Source organism: Dicentrarchus labrax, unplaced genomic scaffold, assembly GCF_905237075.1.
Source record: "Dicentrarchus labrax unplaced genomic scaffold, dlabrax2021, whole genome shotgun sequence".
NCBI lineage: Eukaryota > Metazoa > Chordata > Actinopteri > Moronidae > Dicentrarchus > Dicentrarchus labrax.
In genome coordinates, this window is record NW_026136718.1 from 32,501 (window position 1) to 54,789 (window position 22,289).

General features: G+C 42.4%; 2 protein-coding genes and 2 long non-coding RNA genes across 4 annotated transcripts in view; 2 read left to right on the forward strand and 2 right to left on the reverse strand.

The window, feature by feature from the left end:
• Positions 1–6,085, forward strand: part of plppr3b (phospholipid phosphatase related 3b) — a 17,576-nt gene extending 11,491 nt beyond the window's left edge. The window contains exons 5-8 of the mRNA XM_051377547.1: positions 2,985–3,180; positions 3,279–3,336; positions 3,740–3,913; positions 3,997–6,085. Coding sequence (XP_051233507.1) covers positions 2,985–3,180; positions 3,279–3,336; positions 3,740–3,913; positions 3,997–5,391 — 1,823 coding nt within the window. The 3' untranslated portion in view covers positions 5,392–6,085. The remainder of the gene's footprint in view (positions 1–2,984; positions 3,181–3,278; positions 3,337–3,739; positions 3,914–3,996) is intronic.
• LOC127350710 (uncharacterized) overlaps positions 1–6,570 on the reverse strand; it is a 7,486-nt gene extending 916 nt beyond the window's left edge. Inside the window, exons 1-2 of the long non-coding RNA XR_007880620.1 lie at positions 6,461–6,570; positions 1,948–3,334 (exon numbers count right to left, since the gene is read on the reverse strand). This is a non-coding gene — a long non-coding RNA (uncharacterized LOC127350710). The remainder of the gene's footprint in view (positions 1–1,947; positions 3,335–6,460) is intronic.
• Positions 6,571–10,683: 4,113 nt separating this feature from the next.
• On the reverse strand, positions 10,684–21,533 carry misp (mitotic spindle positioning). The gene is made up of 5 exons (XM_051377546.1): positions 21,351–21,533; positions 16,598–18,671; positions 12,588–12,877; positions 12,109–12,147; positions 10,684–11,997 (listed from the first exon to the last, which is right to left on the reverse strand). The coding sequence occupies exons 1-5, from the start codon at positions 21,408–21,410 to the stop codon at positions 11,908–11,910; spliced, it is 2,553 nt and encodes an 850-aa protein (XP_051233506.1). The 5' UTR covers positions 21,411–21,533; the 3' UTR covers positions 10,684–11,907.
• Positions 20,167–21,863, forward strand: LOC127350711 (uncharacterized). The gene is made up of 2 exons (XR_007880621.1): positions 20,167–21,239; positions 21,334–21,863. It is a non-coding gene; the product is annotated as an uncharacterized LOC127350711 (long non-coding RNA).
• The last annotated feature ends 426 nt before the right edge of the window (positions 21,864–22,289 follow it).

Sequence of the window (22,289 nt, forward strand, 5' to 3'; positions counted from 1 at the left end):
TAAAGATATTGATACACTATAGACAGATATTAATACACTATAGATATTAATACACTATAGATATTGATACGCTATAAATAGATATTAATACACTATAGATAGAAAGATATTAATACACTATAGATATTAATACACTATAGATAGAAAGATATTAATACACTTTAGATAGATATTAATACACTATAGATAGATACTAATACACTATAGGTAGATATTAACACACTACAGATATTAATACACTATAGGTAGATATTAATACACTATAGATATTAATACACTATAGATAGATATTAATACACTATTGATATTGATACACTATAGGTAGATATTGATACACTATAGATAGATATTAATACACTATAGATAGAAAGATATTAATACACTATAGATATTAGTACACTACAGATAGATAGATATTAATACACTAAGATATTAATACACTTGTAGATATTAATACACTATAGATATTAATACACTATAGGTAGATATTAATACACTATAGATATTAATACACTATAGATAGATATTAATACACTATAGATATTAATACACTATAGATAGAAAGATATTAATACACTATAGATATTAGTACACTACAGATAGATAGATATTAATACACTAAAGATATTAATACACTATAGGTAGATATTAATACACTATAGATATTAATACACTATAGATAGATATTAATACACTATAGATATTAATACACTATAGGTAGATATTAATACACTATAGATATTAATACACTATAGATAAAAGATATTAATACACTATAGATATTAGTACACTACAGATAGATAGATATTAATACACTAAAGATATTAATACACTATAGATATTAATACACTATAGATGGATATTAATACACTATAGATATTACTACACTATAGATAGATATTATTACACTTAAGGTAGATATTAATACACTATAGATATTAATACACTATAGATAGATAATGATACACTATAGATAGATATTAATCCTATAGATAGATATTAATTCAATTCAATTTCAATTCAATTTTATTTGTATAGCGCCAATTCATAACAGAAGTTATCTCAGGACACTTTTCAAATAGAGCAGATCTAGACCGAACTCTTTACACTATAGATATTGATACACTATAGATAGATAATAATACACTAAAGACAGATATTAATACACTATAGATAGATATTATTACACTACAGGTATATATTAATACACTATAGATATTAATACACTATAGATAGATATTAATACACTATAGATATTAATAAACTATAGATATTGATACACTATAGATAGATATTAATACACTATAGATGTTAATACACTATAGATATTGATAATATAGATAGATATTATAATATACACTATAGATAGATATTAATATATAAGATAGATATTAATACACTATAGATATTAATACACTATAGATAGATATTAATACACTATAGATATTAATACACTATAGATAGATATTAATACACTATAGATATTAATACACTATAGATAGATATTAATACACTATAGATATTACTACACTATAGATAGATATTAATACACTATAGATGTTAATACACTATAGATATTGATACACTATAGATAGATATTAATATATAGAGATAGATATTAATACACTATAGATATTACTACACTATAGATAGATATTAATACACTATAGATATTAATACACTATAGATAGATATTAATACACTATAGATGTTAATACACTATAGATATTGATACACTATAGATAGATATTAATATATAGAGATAGATATTAATACACTATAGATATTGATACACTATAGATAGATATTAATACACTATAGATATTACTACACTATCGATAGATATTAATACACTATATATATTGATACACTACAGATATTAATACACTATAGATAGATATGAAAAGGAGAGCAGGGCAAACAGTTTGTGACCTGGTTGGGAGGTACCTAGCAATGCAGCGTGCCTTCTGCAGACATAGCTTGCTCTGGACAGCCTCAATGGTGGGGAAAGGTGAACCGGTGATAAGCTGGGCAGTTTTCGCCACCCTCTGTTTTCCGGTCCGAGGCAGAGCAGTTTCCATACAGTCTGTGATGCAGTTGGTAAGGATGCTCTCGATGGTCCAGCGGTAGAAGTTCACCAGAATTTTTGAGGAGACAGATGAGCCTTCTTGACCAGGGTTGAGGTGTTCAGGGTCCAAGAGATGTCCTCGGAGATCCGGAAACTTGAAGTTTCTGGGTGAACCTCGATTCAGTTGATACGTATGGGGGGGGGGGACTCATCGTTGTCAGTGATGAGGCCAATGTTGTGAACACCAACACCCCCTGTATACAACCATAAGAAAGAAAAATATAATAATAATATTCACAAACTCGCCAATCATAACGCTCACACAATAACACTCTCTCTTTACGGCCCGAGGACAGAACGATGCTAGGTTGTTCTGTCTACGACTGCTGTGAGGCCAGACGTTTTATACACGGCGGATGTCACAGGGAGAACCAACCAGCAGTCGAGAGCCGAGCCCACTTCATTAGCCAGTCAGTGGGGAGATCTACGGGTTGCCGTCAGAGATCTCCAGCAAGACAGGCGGCACACTCCTGTAGAAAAACAGGGACAAAATACAAAGCACACCACAGACGAAAACAATACTAAACAACAATAACTAACTAACATCCGCAAACTTGATGATGGTGTTGGAACCATGTACAGGTGTGCAGTCGTGGGTGAAGAGGGAGTATAGGAGGGGGCTCAGCACTCAGCCCTGTGGGACGCCAGTGTTCAGGGTTAGGGTTGAGGAGGTGTGGTTGTCTTACCGTACAGATTGGGGTCTGTTGGTTCGAAACTCCAGTATCCAGTTGCAGAGGGAGGTGTTGATGCCAAGGTTGCTAAGTTTGAGTATATTATATATACTGTCAATGATACACACAGCTACAACACTGTCTGTCTGTCTCCAGGTGTTCAGTACCTGTCTGTCTGTCTCCAGGTGTGCACGTGTTTGGTCTCTGTGCAACGGCTCTGGTGACTGACATCATCCAGCTGTCGACGGGTTACCACGCCCCGTTCTTCCTCACCGTCTGTAAACCCAACTACACTCTTGCAGGTGTTTCCTGCGACAGGAACACTTACATCACTAAAGACATCTGCTCAGGACACGACCAGCACGCCATCATGGCCGCCAGGTGAGTTAACTGCCACTTCCTGTTCACGCCCTTTTACGGTTGCTGTGCCAGAAAGATTAAAGTTATAAAAGTTTTCTGCTCTTTCTTCTGTCCAACAGGAAGACGTTCCCTTCCCAGCATGCAACACTGTCTGCCTTCGCTGCTGTTTATGTTTCTGTAAGAAAACATTCAAAAACTTTATTCAAATGTTACTTTACAATACATTGACCCTCGATTGGTCCAATTACAAGTGTGTAAGATTTAGGATTTATTGTCACCGTTAGTGCAAATGCAGACAACTGAGCCAGAGCCAGTCTTAATATTGATCAGAATACACTGTATCTTTATGGATTATTGATCAGTATACACTGTATCTGTATGGATGATATCAATCAGAATACACTGTATCTTTATGGATGATATTGATCCTGTATTGACAGTCAGACTGTGGACATATGACTGCCTTTAGCTCGTGTTCCTAGAGTTACGTGTTGTCACGGACATGTTAGGAATTGTTAAAATGTGATATTTACAGTACTTTATGTTTTATAAATAAATAAACTGATGTATTTCCTTTCAGATGTATTTTAATTCGACGATCTCCAACAGCACCAAGTTGCTGAAACCTGTCTTGGTTTTTGCATTCGCTATCGCGGCAGCGTTAACAGGTCTGACTCAGATCACTCAGCATCGCAGCCATCCTATCGATGTCTACGTTGGCTTCCTCATCGGAGCTTTCATCGCTGCTTACCTGGTGAGACCTGGTGGTGAGAGCTGGTCATAACCGGTAAAACTGCTTCTAAGACATTTAAAGATGATTTTGTTCTTCTTCTTCAGGCGTTTCATGCTGTCGCCAACTTTAAGTCCTCTGATGACATGACTCTGGCCCCACCTCCCCCGCCACCAAAGGAGGATCCTCTGCGAGCGCTGACAGAGCGAGGACATGAGTCAGTCTACAACAAGGGCCCTGCCTCTGCCTCGGAGAGTAACGATGAGATAACGGCAGCTCCAGTCCCCATAGACCGGCTGGAGGGTCTCGGGCCCCTGCAGAGGGAGAAGGACTCCATGGGGAGCCTGAAGAGGGCCAGTGTGGATGTGGAGCTGCTGGCTCCTCGCAGCCCCATGGGCAAGGAGACCATGTTGACCTTTAGTAACACGCTGCCAAGGGCTAGCATGAATGTTAATGGGGTGCTGGGATCCAACACAGGGCCAGAGGATCTGGTGCAGCCGGTGCAGCCAGTGCAGCCAGTGCAGCGGCGTCTGAAGGCCGTGCAGGTACCCATGGATCCGATGCGTTCGCAGCAGCTGGTCTCAGAGTGGAAGCAGAAGTCGATGGAGATGAGGGGCCTGAGCGTCCGGGATGAGGTGGATCGTGATGCCAGTGAGGACGGCTCGGAGGTGGGCTCTGTGGGGACCGATGAGGGGGGGTCTCAGGTCCCCATCTACCAGCCTGCAGTGCAGTCTGGGAGGGCAGCCTCTAGTCGCAACCCCACTCCACCTCCAGGGGGCGCCAAAGCTGTGGCGACTCCCAGACCACCGCAGATCCCTGAAGCAGGACCCCCTCCGGTGTCCCCAAAGAGTGCCCTGACCCGGGCCAAGTGGCTTGCCATCCGAGAGAAGACGAGCGGGGAGGGGTCAGTTCGCAGCGCCGCCAATCAGCCGCGACTCATGCAGGTCATCGCCATGTCGAAGCAGCAGGGCCTCCTCCCCTCCTCCTCCTCAGGGGAGAAATCATCTGAGACCACCTCCACCTGCTCCGGGACCTCCTCCACCACTGACTCACCGCACTACCATCCCCCGTTTGAGCAGCGGGAGGGGTCAGGTATCATCACGGTGGACGCCCACGCCCCTCACCATCCTGTTGTTCAAGCCCAGCCCCCTCCTCAAGCCCCGCCCCTCGCAGGTAATGGTAACCCATGGGAGTGGGCGGGGTCGTCCAATGGGGGCGACTCACGAGACACCTACGACCTTAACAGCCTGAACCGGGGAGACTCTGCCGCCCGTGGCAGCAGCTTCAGGCCGCACCGATCCGCCTCGCCGCGTTCTGCAGTCGACCCCGACTTGGCCCCACCCACACCCAACCCACAGGTGGAGACGCCAGCGGACACTCAGCGCAGGGAGATGGCCATGAGACGCAAGACGGCACTAGTTCTGTTGGATCGAGAGATTCGTAACCAGACTGAACAGGAGAACTATTATAAGAGTCTGCAGGGACGAAGGTTCAAGGAGTAGTCTCTTACCCTTTCAAAACAAAAGCCTTATTTTGAAAATAACAGCACAGTACCTGGACAGCACTGAGGACCAAGTGGCTATGCATTTCTTGGGCTTCATTTGATGGAAAATTGAAGCTGCAAGAAATGAACGTTTCCATCCGGGAGGGTCAGAAGTCTTGGTGGCTCAACACTCTGGATAGTTTTAACAACATACATTTTATCTGTGTTATAAAAAGATTCTCAGCGTCCTGGACTTCTGCAGTTTATTTGTATTTGAGAGTGGCACAGTAACATTAATAATAATTCAACAGACCTTTCTCGTAACACAAGGACTTACATAAAACGAATTATATCCATTAAAAGCTTGGCTGAAAAGTCTTAAAAAACAAAAATGGAATCATATCCCATAGGGAGCCAGTGGAAATACTGAGGGTGGAGGTGATGCTGTAGGCTGGAGGCAATGCTTTAGGGTGGAGGCAATGCTGTAGGGTGGAGGTGATGCGTTAGAGTGGAGGCGATGCTGTAGGGTGGAGGTGATGCTGTAGAGTGGAGGTGATGCTGTAGGGTAACGGGGTTGATAACTACAGAATAATAGCGGTACAATGACAGTTTTTGGCTCTTTCCTCACATTGCTGCTGTGTTGCTGCTGTGTTGCTGCTGTGGTCTGTGCGACTGTGGGACAACCACTGTGAGCAGCGCTGGCCGCCCCCCGCTGGCACTTGTGGGGCTTCTCAACTCCGTTTTCACCATCAATTTTTCTACATGGTGGATTTCTTGCTTAAAATGTTCTCAGAAGTTAATTTAGTGACTGTGTGATCATTCTGGGGCTTTGCATTGTGGGATACAGTGTCCGATGCATACCTGAGATTTTTTCAGAATCACTACCACCTTTCAGTTATTTCAAGGTGAATCCAACAGGTGGTAGACAATAATAATAATTACGGCTGTCCCCGGATAGTCGAGTAAAGTGATAGTCAACACAATTTTCATTAGTTATTCAGTAAACCTGACAGTTATAAAACATTTTGTTCTGTTATTAAACACATAGTACAAAAACTGATAAAATAATAATAAATATAATAAAATACCTTGTTCTACCTGATGGCCGGTTCAGTGTTCACTGTTCCACAAGCGAATTTATCTGGATTACCTTCATCTTTGTCAGTGACGACTGTCCACAGTGTTGAGCCACTGAACAGGAAGCTGTAGAGTTTCCATGGCAACTCATTCTGTGGATAATCTGAAGTTCAGTTGAAGTAAAGAGAGCACAGAGACAATTTTAAAGATTCATTCTGGAAGCACAAACATGCAACAAATCTAAAACCTGCAGTGGAGCTCTGTGTTCACATCGCCACCGACTACTGACCACAAGTTCAGGAGCTGCTTACTGCCTCAGGCCCTGCCTCCTCAGAGGGGCGTGGCCTGAGGCAGCGTTTCCAGGATGTGGAAGCAGTTGTTAGAAGATGAACAGGCTGTGGAATCTTGGCAGTGTGACTGCATAGCGGCCATGATGGAGGTCTTACTGATTGTATATTACCTGGACGAGTGCTGTTGCCTTTATGTTGTGATGGCTTGGTTGCTATAGTGATTCTCAGCATGTTTGTTTGTTTCTATGCTGCTCTCTGATTGGTTGAGGCTGTAAGTCTGTTCAGAGGTGTGTGTGTGTGTGTGTGTGTGTGTGTGTGTGTGTGTGTGTGTGTGAACCTGGATGTGTGTATTTATTAAGGATGGACCGATATGAGATTAAATATTTATATAGACACTGATATTCAGAATTTAAAGGTACACTCACTGATGTTGTTACAGCACCTCAAATGGTAGCCATTATGTACCAAGAAGCCTACCTGTGGAGGAGAAAGCAGGCAACTTCAGCGTCCCTTTGAAAGTCTTTCTCCTTCATTAGCTCTTTCCATCTGGGAAAAGGTACCCCGATGTTTACCCTAGTTTTTTGAATTCGCCGGTCACGTTGCCTTTTTAATTCCCTTTTGGCTTTGTTGGTGACGAGGATTCTTTCTCCTGTGGCTCGGCATAAGTATGATCCTCCATTATTAACTAAAGTGCAGTGCAGACTTTCAAATGTGCCGGGCAGTGACAAGCGCCTCTCACTGATCTCCTTCTCGGTTATAGCTGGTTTCAGTCACGTGACGCTGGCTCTGAACGAGAACGCGTTGCGGATTAGTGAGACAGGTAGGCTAGTGCTTTATGTCCCTCTCGGCGGTTATAGTTTTCAAAATGGCAGAACGACATGGAAAGCCTCCGTGGACTTGCCCGTCCAATGTATATACAGATAAGAAATTCTTCACTTACGAGGATAAGTCAGATCATTGGCAGAGGTAATTTTACATCAATGAGGACACATTTATGAATGAAGACATTGATTTTAGCTAATAAAATACTTAAAACACTACACAATGTCCCATTAAAGGCGTGTTCACACAGAAAGTGACACTACATAGAAAGTGAGACAGCTGCTAGAGGAGTAAACTGATCCTGATCTGATCTGGAGGCTTTTGGGATTAAAAAGTAGATTTATCTTTACTCTCTCTTCTCAACCTGTCTGTGGCGAGCCATGGAGGTGCCCCCCCACCCAGAGCTCTGTGATAATACTTCATATTTATACAGAGAGTAGACAGAAGAGGAGATTGATGAAGAAAAGGAAGAGAGAAAGTTGGAAAATCTGTGTCTGTAACTGATTCCAGCTGTCGGTTTTACTTTACTATGAACTAAGTTAACGTAGCCCTGATCAACCAAACGCCGAGTTTTTATTTATTTTAGTATCATTTTGATAAGCTTCTTGACATTAAATCATACAAACATCTGTTTATTTTGGACTCTCCACTGCAGTGCAACAGATTAAAGAGATATATTATAATTATAATATTATAAGATTTACTCACACAAATGATCTTGTGAGTAAACTCATGTGACTAACACAAGGCTAAAATGAATTTCACATTTGGTTTCACACCGTAGTTCAACATGTTCACTTCAAGAAAATAGGAAGTTTCAAAATAAAGTTACATATTACCAAAGTAAAGTTGTTATCTTACAGAATACTTTAATGTTCTGTTGTAGTAAACTGATCAAAACTAAATGTTGCCCCTCAAACATTTACTCTCTGATGGAACATAAAATCAGTCCTTCTGTGAAAGACGCACTTCCCCTGAGCTCGTTGAGGCTCTGAAACAAAACCAAAGAGTGTATCTGTAAATATGAAATATTGATGAGCCAATATGGGGTCTGTGCCTGCTGTTAATGTGTCTGTGTGTTGTTGCATGTGTCAACAGTTTGATTTAAAATCAGACAGACGTTCTGTTTATCTCTGGATAACAAGTTTTTTTGAATCCTGAGAACTGATGAGAGAACTGAAAAGACATTTCCATTTGAATGTAAAAACATGAAGCATCATTTATCTTGAATCTGTACATTTTGTGACTGGAAACAGGAAAAAGGAAAAAACTGCTGCTATAAAAAGAGTTTAATATGTGAAAATAAGAGTGTTTAAGACTGAAGGATGGATGCTGCATGCTCTGTGGTCGTTATGATGAAAGTTCAAAATTAAAAGTTATTCTTGATCACTTTACAAAAGTTATTGTATTTCCAGTCTGATGTTCAGTTTCTTCATTTATTTCTCAAAGCAATTCTTGTTTTTCCATAAAGTAATAATTCAACATTTCAGACAATACACTCACACTTTGTTTCCAAAAGCAGAATGTTATATTTGGTGGTCTGGTTCTGTTCTGGGAGAGCAGCAGCAGAGACCCCAGAGGTACAGAACAGAGCTGACATTGATTCAATCAGAGGAAGCAGCAAAGGTAGGCTGAAGCAGCTTAAATACGGCGCCCTGAATCACATAAACCAATAGGAAGCTGAGGAGGGAATCAGCTGAGAGAGCTTAATTTACTATCTGTGGGTAAAAGTTAATATCTCTTAATGTAAAGTAACATTTTATATATATATATATATTATTCGTATTCATTATTAATACTTAGTATTTGTACCTTGTGGAGCTTTGACTGCAGTAAAGGATTAAAGTAAATCAAACACACTCATGTCCTTCAGGCTCATTATGCAGTTTCCATGGCAACAGTGTTGATGGCTGATGTTGAGATAAGAGCTCCAACACACACATACACACACACATACACACACACACACACACACACAGACACACACAACACACACACACACAGACACACACACACACACACACAAACACACACACACATACACAGACAAACACACACACACACACACACACACACACATACAGACACACACACAGACACACACATAGGTACACAGTGTGTGTCTGTGTGTGTGTGTGTGTGTGTGTGTGTGTGTGTATTTGTGTCTCTAACTGTAGGCCCTGAACTGAACCTTAAAACCCAGTCGTGGTCCTCACAAAGACAGGCAGCCAGCAGCCCACACACACCTCTCCTCCTTCTCGCTCCTTTCTTATTTCCTGGAGGCCATCCAGCAGCCACTGTTACCATGGCAACAGCAACCAGGAATGTGTGTGTGTTGGGGGGGTTGGGGTGTAATTTGTCATTTTAATAGCCTGGAAACGTGTGTGAGCCTTTTATTTTGAAGGAGCTGGCTCAGTATTCAGTGTGAGTCTCTGGATGAAAGTGCTGTGATCTGATTGGATGGCAGCAGATTCCTGGAGACTGACAGAAACACCAACCAGACTGACTGACAGACGGTGCTGCCTACAGGCTGCAGAGGTCATTACACAGTGAGTATATACAGTTTATATTTATATTATAAATATAGAAAGATACTAACCTTTAGCTAATATAATTACTGTTATATTTCTTTGTTTTTACTTACTAATAATCTTTTCTTCTTATATTCATATTTGTACTTTTTCCTACTTCGTACTGTTTCCCTCCTTTCACACCTCTGCACAGTCTAGCGTCATCTAAACAATGTGACAGGAAGTGATGTCAGGAAGCTGTGAGTTTCCTCCACCTGATCACCGTCATCAGTCTCAGCTTATTAAAGATGTTTACATGTTCAGTGAGGTGAGTCAGCTAATGATGCTAATGATGCTGCTGCCCTGCAGAGCTAACAGAGGAGCCTTTAGCATCACAATCAGCTCGTTAACGAGCAGCTGTTACTGTCAGATTCCACCACTATACAACATCATATGTGCATATAGACAATGTAAAGTATAATAACCATTATTATTATTATCTACCTCAACCTGTGAGTATAAATATATTCAATCATCTGTTCTCAGTAGTGGTTCATTAACATCTGTGTCTTATCGGGATATATGAATAGACAGCAGGACAGTGTGAGAAGGGACAGTTTGAAAAAAAAAGTTTATTCCTTGTTATTTTTAAAGCATCAGTTTAAAATCATCAAAACAATCAGGAACTTCCTGTTCTGCTGCTCTTCGTCACTCACTTTAACTCTAATTTACTTCTGCATTCCTTTTCTACACATTGGGCCTCATGCAAGAACCTTCTGGTATTCTTATCTTAACTTGCTTGGACTTTGTTTCGTACAAGTCTGCCACGTCAGGTTTGGCAAATGCTCCTAACTTCAGATTTCTGTGTAAAAATGATGAACGCCACCTGTGTGTAATGGAGTGTGTTCAAGAGAAATGAACATTTCTATAAGCAACGTTCCGATAATGCCATGTAAGGCTCCAGGAACTGCCCCACCAGTTAGGAAGTTGATCCATTAAATGGTAGGAAGAGTAAAAAGAAGAAGTTTACGAGCTCAGAGATTGAAGTCCTGCTTTCTGAGATCAACAAAGGAAAGTCAGTTAATCATTTTTAACGGCGTCAGCAGTGGAATTAAAGGAGCTGTGTCACCTGAGGGTCGGACTGCTGCTGAAATCAAGAAGAAGAGGTTTGATATGAAAAGCAAGGCGATGGATGAGTGCAGCGGGAGGGGGTGGAGGGAAGATAGAGAAAAAGAATACGGTAAAAGGTGATGTTGCATTTGTCAGGTATTGCAACAGAAAGTCCCCATCAATAGTTTCCATTAATGAGGTTACGTTAGGCTGATGATACATTTACAACTATATTCAAATTCAGACTGGATCATGACAACTGAATTATGAAATGTAATTTGCATAAATGTCTGTGAAATAATGCAATATACAATCCTTCAGTTGATAACAGCAGACTGATTGACTCCTACCAGAGTCTGGACCTCGTAAACTGTGTTAATACTGAAGAGGAAGTTCAAATTAAGATAAGATTCAAAATAGTAGAAAATTGGTGAATGCCACAAGGTCTCCTAAATCAGTCGTACAAGCCACTTATGAACGAATATGTTCAAATGAGTGGTTCTTGCATGAGGCTCATAGTCTCTGCTTGAGGCTCTACACAGCAGCTGGCAGCTGATTGGACGAGGCAAGGGACTGTCATCTTAAAGAACCAGGAACAGCCTTTTCTTCAAATTGTTCCAGTTTAAAACCATTTTAATCTCAGCTGAACGACAACAGTCCTGCTAGTGAAGAGACACTCCAGCTGAACTGAGAGGAAGAACCAGAGGAGACACCATGGATCTGGTCTCACTGCTCCTCCTGGTTGGCGAACATTCCAGCCTCCCAGCGCAGAGCTCGTTGGTTTTTATGTCGAATGACCCGAGTCGACTCAACAACCTGAAAACAGATGAGACAAAGAAACAAAAATACAAGTAGACAAAGCAATAAAGATACAAAGAGACAGACAAGAAGAACCAGGTGTTGCAGTGGACTGAAGTCGGGTTGTACCTCATTGTTGACGTCGTCCACCGGTTGGATTCCTGCGTACTGAAGACACAAAAACACAAACTTACAAAGTCTGACAATGATCATCAGTTACATTTGCATCCCAGCTTTTATTTTGGTAGTTTTAGTTCTATTCCTGTTACAATAAAGTTTCTCTCAGCAGATTAATATTAGAGTCCACTGAAACCAGCCTGATGTCAGAGAACATACACGTTAATGCTTGACTGATCAGATTAACAGACGATACTCTGAATTATTTAATCATTAAAAAGTGAATTCAAACAGTAAAATGTCATGAAAACAGGAAACATTACATCAGCATTAGTGTCATTCACTTGTTAATGTTCCATTAACCTGCTGAGTCAACTTTTATTCTGACAGGATGAAGCACAAACCCTCCAAAATGAGACTAATAATACATAAATAATATATTTAATATTTAATCACCAATAATGAATAATCAGGAAGTACTGGTGACTCACTGAGCTCTCCTCCAGTTTCAGCTGGACTCGTCGCTCCTCAAAGTCCTGCAGCAGAGTCTCTGTCAGACCTCTGAGAGGAGGGGGGACCGGCCGGACCACCACAGGGAAGGAGGAGGAGGAGGAGGAGGAGGAGATGGGACGAGAGGGGGAGGAGGGGCGAGGAGTTGAGGAGGTCCAGGGCTGAGCAGTGATTAAGGAGATGGAGGGTAGACGGACGAAGGGACGAGGAGAGGAAACACTGACGAGTTTATCTGAAACAGGAAGGAAAATACCTGACATCATATGTGACACTATGATGTCAGCAGGACCGATCGGTTTCATAGTTTAATGATCTGATGAGTCGTCTGGTGTTTTGGTCTGATGGTTTTTGTGTTTAAAACCTGGCGACTGGTTACTGATTGACACAAAGTGAAGCTGTCGGACTTTGGTCGTTCTCTCATTAAGTTACTGATTGTGTGCAGCAAACAGCAGCTTCCACACCAGACTCCATTTGCATTTCAGTCCGTTTGTTCTTCATGTCTCAGTTACTGGAAACACAAGTTCAGTGGAGGTGGAACCAGTAAGCTGCAACCACCGAGACAACAAGCCAAAATGTCACTTTTATTGTGAAAGTCCTACATGTTAGAGGTTTTCTCATTCACTTGAATACAGTCAGAGTTTGATGACAGCAGCATCCAATGGACATTAGAGGAACTACAGTAAGACAATCTGCACTGTGATTAAAAGTTTGAGTAACCCCAAAGCTTCTCTCTCATGCATGTATTACAAAGAACTGGATACAGCATTGGGGGCAGGCTCTGTTCAATCCTATAGAAGCTAGTTAGTAGCGCATGAAGCCAAAAATTTGAAAGGAAATGGCGCTCTCGTATGCGGTATATCATGTTCAACCTGGCAAGAAAGTAAAAAACCTATAGAAAGGCCCGCCATAATGCCAGAGGTGCCTATAACTCAGCACTAATAGAAGAAAATAAGAACAATCCTAGGTTCCTCTTCAGCACTGTAGCCAGGCTGACAGAGAGTCACAGCTCTATTGAGCCACATATCCCCATAAACTTAAGTTTTCGACTTTATGAGCTTCTTTGATATTATTATTATTATTATTATTATTATTATTATCATCATCATTCATTACTATTAGAGACAAAATGAATCACCAAATGCCCTCAACAGCTTTCACTGTCTCTCCAAGTTCAGGAACTTTAATTAATGTAAAATCAGATATACAGTATCTCACAAAAGTGAGTACACCCCTCACATTTCTGCAAATATCTATATATTTCATTATATCTTTTCATGTGACAACACTGAAGAAATGACACTTTGATACAATGTAAAGTATTCAGTGTGCAGCTTGTATAACAGTGTAAATTTACTGTCCCCTGAAAATAACACACAGCTGTTTATGTCTAAACTGCTGGCAACAAAAGTGAGTACACCCCTAAGTGAAAATGTCCAAATTGTGCCCAAAGTGCATATATTTTTGTGGCCACCATTATTTTCCAGCACTGCCTTAACCCTCTTGGGCATGGAGTTCACCAGAGCTTCACAGGTTGCCATTGGAATCCTCTTCCACTCCTCCATGACGACATCACGGAGCTGGTGGATATTAGAGACCTTGCGCTCCTCCACCTTCCGTTTGAGGATGCCCCACAGATGCTCAATAGGGTTTAGGTCTGGAGACATGCTCGGCCAGTCCATCACCTTTATCCTCAGCTTCTTTAGCAAGACAGTGGTCGTCTTGGAGGTGTGTTTGGGGTTGTTATCATGTTGGAATACTGCTCTGCGGCCCAGTTTCCAAAGGGAGGGGATCATGCTCTGCTTCAGAATGTCACAGTACATGTTGGCATTCATGGTTCCCTCAATGAACTGTAGCTCCCCAGTGCCGGCAGCAATCACACAGCCCCAGACCATCACACTCCCACCACCATGCTTGACTGTAGGCAAGACACACTTGTCTTTGTACTCCTCATCTGGTTGCCGCCACACACGCTTGACACCATCTGAACCAAATAAGTTTATCTTGGTCTCATCAGACCACAGGACATGGTTCCAGTAATCCATGTCCTTAGTCTGCTTGTCTTGTGGTGTATGGTCTGAGCACTGACAGGCTGACCCCCCCACCCCTTCAACCTCTGCAGCAATGCTGGCAGCACTCATACGTCTATTTTCCAAAGCCAACCTTTAGATATGACGCTGAGCACAAGCACTCGACTTCTGTGGTGGACCATGGCGAGGGATGTTCTGAGTGGAACCTGTCCTGTTAAACTGCTGCATGGTCTTGGCCACCATGCTGCAGCTCAGTTTCAGGGTGTTGGCAATCTTCTTATAGCCTAGGCCATGTTTATGTAGAGCAACAATTCTTTTTTTCAGATCCTCAGAGAGTTCTTTGCCATGAGGTGCCATGTTGAACTTCCAGTGACCAGTATGAGAGAGTGTGAGAGCGATAACACCAAATTTAACGCACCTGCTCCCCATTCACACCTGAGACCTTGTAACTATAACGAGTAAAATAACACAGGGGAGGGAATTGGGCCCAATTTGGACATTTTCACTTAGGGGTGTACTCACTTTTGTTGCCAGCGGTCTTCTTCATGTTCATCATCATCAGTCACTACTATTAGTGTAGTTGTTGCTACTGTTGTTGCTGTGCAACTGTCTGTCTGTCTGTGTCTCCGTCTCTCTCTGTCTCTCTCTCTCTCTCTCTCTCTCTCTCTCTCACCCCAACTAGTCGAGGCAGACAACCACCCACCTAGAGCCGAAGGGTCGGTCTGAGGTTTCTGCCTCTTAACAGGCAATGTTTCCTTGCCCCCGTCGCCAAGTGCTTGCTCATGGTGGTACTGTTGGGTCTCTGTAAATGTTATAAGGAGTTTGGTCTAGACCTATTCCATTTGAAAAGTGTCCTGAGATAACTTCTGTTATGAATTGGCACTATACAAATAAAATTGAATTGAATTGAATTGAATTGAATTTAGACATTAATGGCTGTGTGTTGAGTTATTTTCAGGGGACAGTAAATTTACACTGTTATACAAGCTGTACACTGATGACTTTACATTGTATCAAAGTGTCATTTCTTCAGTGTTGTCCCATGAAAAGATATAATGAAATATTTGCAGAAATGTGAGGGATGTACTCACTTTTGTTAGATACTGTATATTTAGTTTTTCTGCTATCAGTCTTCATAAGTTAACTTCAATAATTTCTACCGTGAAGCCGTCAACCTGTCTATTAGACCCCATCCCAACTAGGCTGCTTAAAGAAGTCGTACCCTTAAATGGCACTTCTTTACTGGATATGATCATTGTCATCTTCATCATCATCATCAGTCATTTAGTATAGTTGTTGCTATTGTTGTTGTCCCTCTCTCTCTCTGTCTCTGTTTCTGTCTCTCTCTGTCTCTCTCGCTCTCTCTCCCACCCACCTAGAGCTGAAGGATCTGTCCTAGGTTTCTGACTCCTAAAAGGCAGTTTTTCCTTGCCCCCATCACCAAGGTCTTGCTCATGGTGGGAGCTGTTAGGTCTCTGTAAATAATGTTATAAGGAGTTCAGTCTAGACCTGCTCTATTTGAAAAGTGTCCTGAGATAACGTCTGTTATGAATTGGCGCTATACTAATAAAATTGAATTGAATTGAGTATAGGCTGTAAAGGCGGACTAGTGAGTAGATATGTCTCCATGTTTTAATGTCACCGACAACCTCTGTAGTCTCATTTAGACACTTGTTAGCAGCAACCTTTTTAACACAACAAAGCTTCAACATTCACATATTGACGTATTTTATGTTGTAGAATAAAAATGGGAAAATCTCTTATAACCCTATTTCAGTCATCTTACCAAAAACCCATTCAAAGAACCCACTGACCTCAGGTGGGGGAACCAGAGGGGCAAAAATACTAACTCAGTTCAAGGTTTTATGACTCATTCCTGCAGCACTGGATTCAATCTAAAGTAATAAATTGGAAAAGCTTCCAGTTTCCTGGACGGTAACCCGACCATGATGAGGACTACATACCTGTGCTTACAGGTGGGTAGAACTGACTGACGGCCATCTTGGTTGCCTGTTCCACCAGAGGGGCCGGAGAGAATAGCTGGTGATCAGTTTCGTCCCTGGACTCCCTCAGTTCCCGCAGCTCCTGCTCCCGTTTCAGGACCTCCTCGATCTCCTTCTCAATGAAATCCGGAGCTCTTTGTCCACTGGACTGCAGGCCGGTGGACTCCAGGTTCTTCCTCCAGGACCGAGGCATGGTCAAGGTCGTGTCCGGCAGAGGAGTTGGGGACGAGAGAGAAGAGGAAGATGAAGAAGTTATTCGATCTTGGTGGAGACCTCTTGGGAAATCTGAGTCCCTCACAGAGAAGGAGGAAGGAGCTGAACTCATTCGGCTGATATACAACTCGGTTTCTTCGGGGTGTCGATGAGGACAGCAAGGTGACAGGAAGACTTTTCCAGGTCTTTCTTCTGTCCTCTTGTCCTCGTCTTGTTGGTCAAACTCCTTCTGTATGTGCTCCAGCTCCTGTGGAGGATCCAGCCCGTATCGTCCCTGCTGCTGAGGCTCCTCCTTCCTCTGGTTTTCCTTCTGGAGCTCACGCTGGATGATGAAGCTCACTCGGCTCTTCTCTTTGGCTTTAACAGGTGTTAAAGGCGACTGTAAACGTTTAGTTTTGATCTCTACCATCTCTGCTCTGCTGACACTGTGCTTCAGCCCTCGAGAGCGCCGCAGGTTTTCCTCGCGTTCCTGAACTAACCGGATCTCCCTTTCAATTGGCGTCTCATAGTCGCTCCTGTTGTCTTGCTGAGTGTTATCATTGAACACGCCTTCGTCACTTGTGTAGCCGCCACCCACCTCCACAGAAAGCTCCTCCAGGCCAGAGTCCAGGTCGTCGAACACACTGCTCTGCTGGCTAAGACTTTCCTCAGTCCGGCACACCGTCATCTTACTCTTTGGGTTGGTCTCCTCGTCCTCTGATGGTTTAAACTGTGTTGTATCTTCACTCATCTCCATGCGGTATGTCTCCACCTGACTTGATGAGGACGCATCCAGATCTGGCTGCAGAGATGCATTCAGATGTGTTTTTGAAGACCTCAGAGGGTTGAGGAGTGCTCTCAGCTGCTCCTGTTCCATCTTCAGGAACTGTTTTCGTGCAGCACTGAAGTTGATCTGCTCCTTGTCGATGGTCCCAGAGTCAGCAGTGCGGTGAAGTTCTGGTCTGGAGCTGGAAGGACTGTAGCTCACACTGAAACCATCTATCAGTTTGTTTGTAGATCGACTCAGATCCAGATTCTCCAGTGCACTCAGCTGGTCTTTAAATGTTGGGTTCTTCTTTGGTGCTTGGCTGCGAATGATCTCCTTTCGAAGCTCCTTCTCCTCTTCCTTCTGAACCACTTTGATGCCGTCGGACAGATCCACTTTATACTGCGTGTCTCCATTGCTCTCTGAGAACAGACTCTCTGGCTTCCTGCTGCTGGTGTAGGTCTGTAGTTTGAATCCTTTATCCTCCTTCAGGGTTGCCAACTGAGTCTGCCGCTGCGGCGAGACCATCCAAGCTTCATTCAGCTCGGCCTCCGGACTCGTCGGATCCTCCACAAAGGAGTAGAAACCGCAGTGAGAGCCTGAGCTGCTGCTGGGACTGCTGGGGATGCTGGGGCTACTGGGATGCCACTCGTCGCTGGTGCTCCCTCCATCTTGTGACACTGCCGCCTGTCGGGCCTGAACCACCACGTCCCTGGACCTGTCATCCTGCTGTGAAGAGATGACCACAGAGGACTGACTGCGAGCCACAGAGATGCTGTTGGAGGTGAAGACTGGATCGACCCAGTCGAGGCCGTCGGTCCGTGTGGGGCTGGTGATAGTGCGCAGGTCTGAGGGTTGCAGCAGGGGAGACAGAGGCTTCAGCACCCATCTCCTCGGGGTGCTGTCCATGGCTGCAGGGGGTGCTGTGGGGGCAGCAGAGGGCGCTGTGGGGGCTGCAGGGAGTGTTGTGGGGGCTGCGGGGGGCAGAGGATCTGATGGAGGAAGTTGCTGAACGGAGCTTGATGTTTTTAAACGCTGAAGAGTTAGAACATCCTGACAGACACCTGCAGAGAGTCTCTGAAACAACAAAGAGGACAGGTCTGTTACTATGGACACGACAGAGGACAGGTCTGTTACTATGGAAACGACAGAGGACAGGTCTGTTACTATGGACATGATAGAGGACAGGTCTGTTACTATGGAAAGGACAGTAATGGGTAACGATCCCTCGGTTGTGCAGCAGTTCTAGATGAGGTAATAATATAAAAAAATCTTCAACATGCCCAGAAACAATGAATGGTCGTGCAAAGCATTGTGGGATTCAGAGTCTTTCAGATGAAAATACAGTTAATGTTTAAACAGATGCTTCTTCTGTAACATAATTATATGTTAAAGGTATAATATTGAGATGTAGTGGAGTAGAAGTACTTGTGTTATCTGTAAGAAATAAATCTGAATAATCTGAGGAATGTCAATAAAGTTTACCAGAGCCCATCGATCAGCGATAACACAGTTTACAGCGTTGCTCATAAAGCCAGGATGGGACACATTACCACGGCAACCACTGTGTTATCATACAGTTGAGTCATATACCTGAGGTACTGTGAGTCCATGAACCCAGAACTGAAGGATCAATGAGGGTTATTGGACAGAATAAAATCAGTTCATCAGCGTTGATCTATAAATCATTAACCTCCTATCAAATATAGATTTTATTTCCTGTCAGTCTGAGTAAATGTGTTTGTGTTAAAATCATATCTGTTAGAATAATTGTATTTTTAATGTCCAAACAAATCAATAAAATGTACTGTGTAATGGCACCCTGTAAGGTTCATTATGGCTGACAAGAAGAATAAAATGAGTTATATAATAAATAAAGAACTAGAACACGTCAGTGTAACCATTACTCCCAATTTATTATTGGTATATAATAATCACTGTTTTATCATCAATCTATTTCCTCATTCTTTGCATTCCTACATGGGGACTCATTTTTCTGTATTTATTTAACTTTATTTTATGTCCCTCCCTCATGGAGCCCCTGTGGAGTTGGGTAGTGCAACCTGCGGCCTGCTGTAAAACTTGTTATGTTATATAAATCTGTTCTAGCTGAACAATGCAATGAAAAGTGTTATTTCTTTAAATACATTCAATATATTGAGAATTGTTAATCCCCCAAAGGAGCAGGATAAATCTTCCTCATTATCCCCACTGAGGTCCCCCCTGCTGTGGTTGTACGGGGGGGAGGTCCTTTGAATAAAAATGTTTTTGCCACATAAAGGGACAAAAAGCATCATTAGGTACCAATTCTGTATCAGAGGACATAAAGGGACACTTGTGTCAGTAGGACAAGTATAGCTGGAGGTCCTCTGTGATTGGACGCTTCCTACAGGTACCAGATGAAGACGAAGAGGACGACGAAGACACAAACTCACAGAACAACAATACAGACATATTTCATATGATCATCTGCAGCACTGAGCCAATCAGACGCTTCAGAAGTCTGTTAGAGGAGTTAGCGTTAGCATTAGCATCGCAGCGTTAATTCAGTGTGTCTGTGTGTCAGTGATAAGCCCCGCCCCCAGCAGTCTGACCACTGCTGATAACCCCCCCCCGTTTATCACACAGACAGACAGTCAGACAGGGAGAGAGACAGACAGACAGACAGACAGACAGGGAGAGAGACAGACAGACAGACAGTTAGTGAGACAGACAGGGAGAGAGACAGGGAGAGAGACAGACAGACAGACAGTGAGACAGACAGTCAGACAGGGAGAGAGACAGACAGAAGGTCAGGGGTCACTGTGTGGATCAAAACAAATGCTGAGGATGAAGAGAAAACTGTCTGCCTGCCTGTCTGTCTGTCTGTCTGTCTGTCTGTCTCTGTCTCTCTCTGTCTGTCTGTCTCTCCCTGTCTGTCTGTCTGTCTGTCTGTCTGTCTCTCTCTCTGTCTCTGTCTCTCTGCCAGTCTGTCTGCCTGTCTGTCTGTATTTTTATACAGAAATCATTTAAAACGTTGAAGTTTAAATCATCTGTTTGTCTATTTATTGATTTCTTATTGATTTTCTCTCATATTGATGATGCAGAGTCTGAAGTGACCAATATTAAACTGTAATTACTGTTTAATGTTCAGAGTAATAAATAAAACTAATCATCAGTGAATAATTAATTCATATTGTACGAATCAACCAGACTGAACTGCTGCTGTTCTTTCTTTCTTTCTACTTCAGTTATTATTGATGATTATTATTGGTTATTGACTATTATTGTTGGTTATTAAAGATGATTTGTTCTTAAAATATTGTTTTGTTAATAAGATATAAATAATAAAAGCAGTTTGTCTCACCTGAGATCAGTTTCCTGTCAGCAGCAGCAAAAACTGTCAGACTGAAGAACTGAGAGACAAAGTTCAACTGCTATCGTCCAATCAGAGACTCCGCCCCACACACACACACACACACACACACACACACACACACACACACACACAGTAACACAGTAACACACACACACACACACACACACACACACACACACACACACACATATACACACACACTACATATATTATATATATTCTTTATATAATGCAGTTTATTGTTTGTTTATTTTTATGTGTGTGTTGATTTCTGCTGCCCTCTGCTGGTCTGTATTATTATATTATTTCATTGTTGTTTATGTTTATTTCTTGGTCACACACAAACACAACCATCTGACATCACTTCCTGTCTGAGCTCAGGTTGCATGAGGTCTCACCTTGGTGTCGTGGTCCAGACTGTAACAAAGAACCTGCCAGGGGGGCGTGTACCTGAACATCCTGGTCCTACTGATCCCTACTGGTCCTACTGGTCCTACTGGATCTGACTGGTCCTACTGGTCCTACTGGTCCTACTGGATCTGACTGGTCCTACTGGTCCCTACTGGTCCCTACTGGTCCTACTGGTGATGATGATGTCAGTCAGACCCTCAGCCAGCAGGAACCAATCAGCATCCACCCTGCAGAGACAAGAGGACGTGTTTAAGTCCTGAATTATGTAACCTTTGTTGTTGTTGTGGCATCCAATCAGAAATCAAACTGTGAGAATATCATAACTCATTTTATTGTTGTTGTTGTTGTTGTTGTTGTTGTTGTTGTTGTTAACACTGTAATGACAGTTTAACAATAAACAGAAAGTTTAATTTATATGTTTACATGTTTACATGTTTTAATGTCAATCTGTACTTTCATACAAACATGTTTATTTTAAATAAAGTAAAAACAAACGCAAACATTCTTCATCCAATCAGAGTTACATGTTTACAAACTTCAGTGACGTGAACAGAGGGGTATTGCACAAAAGTAGGATAAAGAAATCCAGGATAATTGAGCAAGCGCGGCTTGACCTAGCATACTCGGTACTTCCTGGCTTAATCGGTTGCACGTTTGCCGAGCCAGGATGAAAAGGTGCGGCTATGTTAAGCCAGGTGTAGATAGTCGGGATAAGTGTGTGTTCACAGCATACTGAAATAGACCTCGCGATTGCTCACAGAATCACCGATGGGAACATGGATAAGAGTCGCCGGTAAATATTTCACGGCCGCTGAACAACAGCTCCTGATGGAGTTCTATGAAGAGGTGGAAGATATAAGAAACAAAGGCAATACCAATACCATAATTAAAGAAAGAGAGAAAGCCTGGCAGACAATAGCGGACCG

Excerpts from the sequence above, each read along its gene's own strand:
- misp (XM_051377546.1), bottom strand. The coding sequence starts at position 21,410 with ATGTTCAGGTACACGCCCCCCTGGCAGGTTCTTTGTTACAGTCTGGAC. Across the intron at positions 12,878-16,597 it reads CTACCCACCTGTAAGCACAG|TGTCACATATGATGTCAGGT; the intron begins GTATGTAGTCCT and ends CTGACATCATAG. Across the intron at positions 12,148-12,587 it reads TGAAACTGGAGGAGAGCTCA|TACGCAGGAATCCAACCGGT; the intron begins GTGAGTCACCAG and ends TTGTGTCTTCAG.